The 5,153-nt window shown below is 36.0% G+C and overlaps 1 protein-coding gene across 1 annotated transcript in view; it reads left to right on the plus strand.

Moving 5' to 3' along the window:
- The window catches only part of BRCA2 (BRCA2 DNA repair associated), a 90,342-nt gene that overhangs the window by 83,964 nt on the left and 1,225 nt on the right, over positions 1 to 5,153 (plus strand). Inside the window, exons 25-26 of the mRNA XM_070409345.1 lie at positions 1,677 to 1,921; positions 3,643 to 3,789. Coding sequence (XP_070265446.1) covers positions 1,677 to 1,921; positions 3,643 to 3,789 — 392 coding nt within the window. The remainder of the gene's footprint in view (positions 1 to 1,676; positions 1,922 to 3,642; positions 3,790 to 5,153) is intronic.

Consider the following 5,153-nt stretch of genomic DNA (forward strand, 5'->3'; position numbering starts at 1 on the left):
TCTAGTAGTTAATAAATATCTTGGAGGAGGTTCACATCCTACTTTACCGCAAACTTTCACCCATTCATTTAGCATCCTTCAGTTGATTTTTGTTTGCAGCAGTTTCTTACTGTGGTATTTGCCTAATGGTGGGGTTTTTTTTTCTTTTTTCCTTCTACATTCATTGGAATTCTGTGAGGAAGAGCTGCCCTCTCCCCCATTTATTTCATTTATATCAGTATGGACTTATGAACAGTTATTTTATTCTTATGGGAAATTCAGTACCTTTATCACTCCTATTGTTTAAGTTTGGGCCATTAGGAGTTTTTTCAGGTTGATTCCTGTATTCTTTGAGCACTTCCTTCCTTTGTTTGGCATCATAAAATGTTCCAGGCTCACCTTTTAAGTTCCCTGCCCCAGTTTGGGAATCAACTAAAGTGAGTCCTCATTTAAGGTCAGCAGGTTCGGCAAATTTAAGCAAAAAACATAGCAAAACCAGTTTTACCACAAGCCTGTTGATACAAACAAGAGTTAAGTTCCAGCATCTCATCAACATTATAATGAAACAATGTTGAACAAAATGACCTTATTTGAGGACCTGTTGTACCTCTCCAAGAGAACCTTGGATCCTTTTTCTTTCTTTCTTTTTTTCTTTTTCTTTTTTTTTTGTTTTTTTTTGGTTTTGGTTTTTGTTTTTGAGAAAATGGCATTTAGAACCAAAATCTAATTGCTAGATGTGCTCCTTACTACAGTGGCATCATTGCTTGTATGCCTTTCAAGCGTAAAGAGCTAAGAAATATGTTTATGTTCCAACTTGGATTTCCTTGTAACTGGTTCGTTCTGTCTGTTTGGGGGGTAAATGAAAAATATGTGGAATATCATTGTCCTCCTCGGAGTCAGAACTTCACAGAAAGACAAACCAGGGAAGTGTCACTCCCCCCTCATCCCTGCTGACCCAGTGCTGGTCCTTTTTCCCCCCACCTATACCCAATCCCTGTAGTTTCTGGTTTATCTTCCTGTATGTTTTGTACAAATGGTCAGATACCTGTATATTTGCTTATATTTTATTCTTTCTTTTAGGAGATATCTCTAGCCTTTCTTTATAGCCCTAGTCTTTCTTTAGTGCTTTTCTTTTTCGCCTAACAGTATGTTTGGAAATCACTGATAGAGATCTTCCTCATCCTGTTGTCAGCTGCATAGTACTCCATTGTAAGGATGTGCCATGGTTTACCTAATCACTCTCCGGGCATGAGATACGATAGGTTGCTATTAGTATTTTATAATTACAAACAGTGCTTCAATGAGTAAACTCATACATGCGTTTTCATCAACCTTTTTCATGTGTATTTTACTATCATTGGAAGTAGAGAACTAGAAGTGGTATTGCCAGGTGAAAGGTGTGCGTATGTCGCTTTGCTAGGTATTACCCAGTTTTTCTCCAGAGGGTTCCCATCAGCTATGTACCAAACGCCTGCTTCCTATGGCCTCAGGAACAGAATGTTTTGTCACACTGGCATTGAAATTTTAACACTATAAGAAACAGGTCATTTTGGAAATCCTGAGCTTTCTCTAAATTTATTTAGTTGTTTTTACCATTAGCATACCAAAATAAATGGCCATATTAGAGGTTCCTTGCATTTTCTAATTTATCTCACATATATAATGAAATGGGGTTTTTTTGTTTGTTCTCATTTTAGGTCTTGCTCCTTTGGTCTATTTGTCCGATGAATGCCATAACTTACTGGCAATCAAGTTTTGGATAGATCTTAATGAAGACCTAATTAAACCTCACATGTTAATTGCTGCGAGCAATCTCCAGTGGCGACCAGAACCCAAATCAGAAATTCCTACTTTATATGCTGGAGATTTTTCCATGTTTTCTGCCAATCCAAAGGAGAGCCATTTTCAAGAGACATTCCACAAAATGAAAAATACTATTGAGGTAAAATTCGTTTTGAGCATTACCACACTTTTTGGTATTTTCCAAATAGTTTGAGAGTCAAATATCAAAGGAGTGGCAGTGTTTCTAAAAATTGGATGTTGAGATATAATGTCAGGTGAGGTTTTTAGCATACGTTAATTGCTCAGAACCTGGGGAACTGAGGAGAGATGGTAAGAAGGATGTTCAAGCTACAGACCATGTGTAGGCAAACTGGAAATTGGTGAGAATAACATGTAGTTCATATTAGCTGGTAGTATAATTAGTTAATAATATGTAGGTTTCAAATTTACATTTTAAATTCCATACCTAGTATTTTATACAATTTATATCTGCTTTTATGATGAAATAAGCCCAAGTAGAAGAATACTAAAATTATTTCCCTTGGATCATACACATTTTTGCTGAAATCTATTTATACATCACATTAGCTAAAGTTTATTGAAGTGCTCACTGTGTGTCAGGCCTTGTTCTAAGCCTAACGTGATGAGGTAGGGGACTTTTTCTATTTTTCTTATGAGAAATAGAGGTTAAGTCACACAGCCAAGTTGGTAGAACCAGGATTCATACTTAAGCCACCTGAATACAGAATGCAACTATTAACTACTATGCAGTGCTACCTCCCAATAAAATTTTGGATTTTATAAATTCCTAACTATTAAATAATATATAAAAGATAAGCCTCTTAGTTCTATAGTTTAATGTTTGAAATGTGTTATTCAAAATTGATATAAATCACATTTTAAAAGCATTAGAGTAGCTAGCTGTGTATAGTAAGTTTGTGTAATATTTACCTAAAAACTTAATATATACAGTGAAGATAACATCTGATTTATTTGTTTTCTAAGTTGGGGGGCGGGGAGGAGTTGAGGTGGGAAGTTACTTCATTACTTCGCTCTCATACAGAGAACCTACTGTTTACATCCCAGCTTTCTCTGAGACCATTCAAGGACAGTTCAGAGATACCTTTTATTTACTTTTATTTGAAAGTTTTACAAAATACTTTCATGAATTAGGTTAAACCATATGAACTTGCTGATACTTGACCATTTGTGACTTCTGAAACAACATGTTATTTCAGTTAATCCTTGGAATAGACGTGAAGCCGTTCTCTTATTTTACTCCTAACCTGAGGACTGCTCTGTAGATGTTGGATGATTTACAGCTATTGTAGTAAATAGAGATAGAACTTGAGTCCCAGTCTTCCAATTCCTGAATCATAGTATATCTTGCTAATTAAACTAGATGGCTGGGAATGGTTCTTATCTCTCTCCTTCCCTGATGCATATAGACCAGGGGTGGGCAAACTTTTTGACTCGAGGGCCACAATGGGTTCTCAAACTGTACCGGAGGGCCAGAACAAAAGCATGGATGGAGTGTTTGTGTGAACTAATATAAATTCAAAGTAAACATCATTACATAAAAGGGTACGGTCTTTTTTTTTTTTAGTTTTATTCATTTCAACCGGCCCGCTGGCTGTAGTTTGCCCAAGGCTGATATAGACACTCTCCGTCTTCCCTCCAACAATTGAGCTCTGCTGAAGCACTGATGTTGGTTCTGCATTTTTGCATTAGCATAGTTTGACAGTTGCTATCAAATTTGGGATGTCTCATTCTTTCTTTCTGGTCTGAATATTTTAGTTCTGGCTTTAAAGGTAATACTTTCTAAAAGCATGAATAGATGGGTTTGCATTTTATAAAACAGCTTTTTCAATTTATTTTTAGAATATTGATAGATTTTGCAACGATGCAGAAAACAAGCTTATGCATATGCTTAATGCAAAGGATCCCAAGTGTTCCACTCCAACCAAAGACTATACTTCAGAGCCACACACTGTTCAGACAGTCCATGGTAAAGGAAATACATTTCTGGTAAGTTAATGTAAATTTAAGGAATTTTGTAAATATATATGAAGATATTCAGGTATACATCTAGTAAACATGAAAAAATTTAATTAAACTTAATTAGAAAATGTGATTGTTATGTGACTTTTATAGGTATAGGTTATCTGGAAATTATATTTTATTTATTGAAGACAGAATGTAACACTCGTTGGGGACAAATTTTACAGTTTCTTTAATTTTAGTATTTCAGGTACATGTGGTAGAAAAGACTTTTTTGCCAGTACCTTTGTACCAGGAGGGCTATCCTATATAATAAAAGCATAGTATACAAATTGTCCCCTCAACTGGGAGTTCATCCAGGAGTTCGACCAGGGGGCGGGGCCAGCCGGGGGAAGGGAGGGAGGCCCTGGCAGCGGCAGGCAGCCAGGGGGAGGGAGTACCCAGTCGGCAGCCTCTAGGGACCCTGGTTCTATATAATTAGGGTTGTGCACTGGACCTCTGGTTCTATATAATTAGGGTTCTTTTTAAAGTCAATTTTATTTAACTCTTTAAATCACAGTAAATGACTAATTCTTAAGTAGCTAACACTTGGTAAATGTATTTATATTAATTCATTACCTTCACAACAGTCCTCTGAGATACAAATTATTACGGTCACCATTTTACAGATGAGGGAACTATGGCATAGAGAGGTTAAGCACTTGCCTGAAGTCACAAAACCAGAAAAGTAGGTATTAGAACCCAGGCAGTGTTGTGTTCTTAAAATGGTTTGAAATGCTTATTTTTGTTTAACTTGTTAATACTAAAAAAGATTAAAGCAGAAGTTATGTCCCCTACTGTCTTTTTTGTCTTTCATTATGATTAGTCTTCATTCATCTTTTCATGTCATTTTTATATCCTCTTCTGTGAAATTATTTCCTTCTGAGGGAATAAGAATGCCTCATGATGATGAACAAAAATAGATACAGAGGCAGAGCAGCATCAAACAGACTGTCAAACTACAGCGGGAAGGCCGGGGAGGGTTGGGGGGCGAGAGGGGGTGGTAAGAGATCAACCGAAGGACTTGTATGCATGCATATAAGCATAACCAATGGACACAAGACACTGGGGGGTAAGGGAGGCCAGGGGAACGTCAAGGGGGGGTAAAAAGGAGACATATATAATACTCTTTGTAATACTTTAAGCAATAAAACAAAATTTAAAAAATTTTTTTTAAAAAATTAAAAAAAAAGAATGACTCATGAAATCATCTGCCCTGTTAGACATTATAAGAGTGAGAATGTGTGTGTTATTTGTGTGTTTAAATATTTTTAATAAAAAGCTAATTTGATTTTGCTTTATATATGAGCACATAATTATATATGCTTCTTTTTCATTTGTTTTTTTATTAG

The sequence above is a fragment of the Myotis yumanensis genome, unplaced genomic scaffold (genome assembly GCF_028538775.1).
Source record: "Myotis yumanensis isolate MYYU_CA2020_CCGP unplaced genomic scaffold, mMyoYum1.0.hap1 SCAF_3, whole genome shotgun sequence".
NCBI classification, from domain to species: Eukaryota; Metazoa; Chordata; class Mammalia; order Chiroptera; family Vespertilionidae; genus Myotis; species Myotis yumanensis.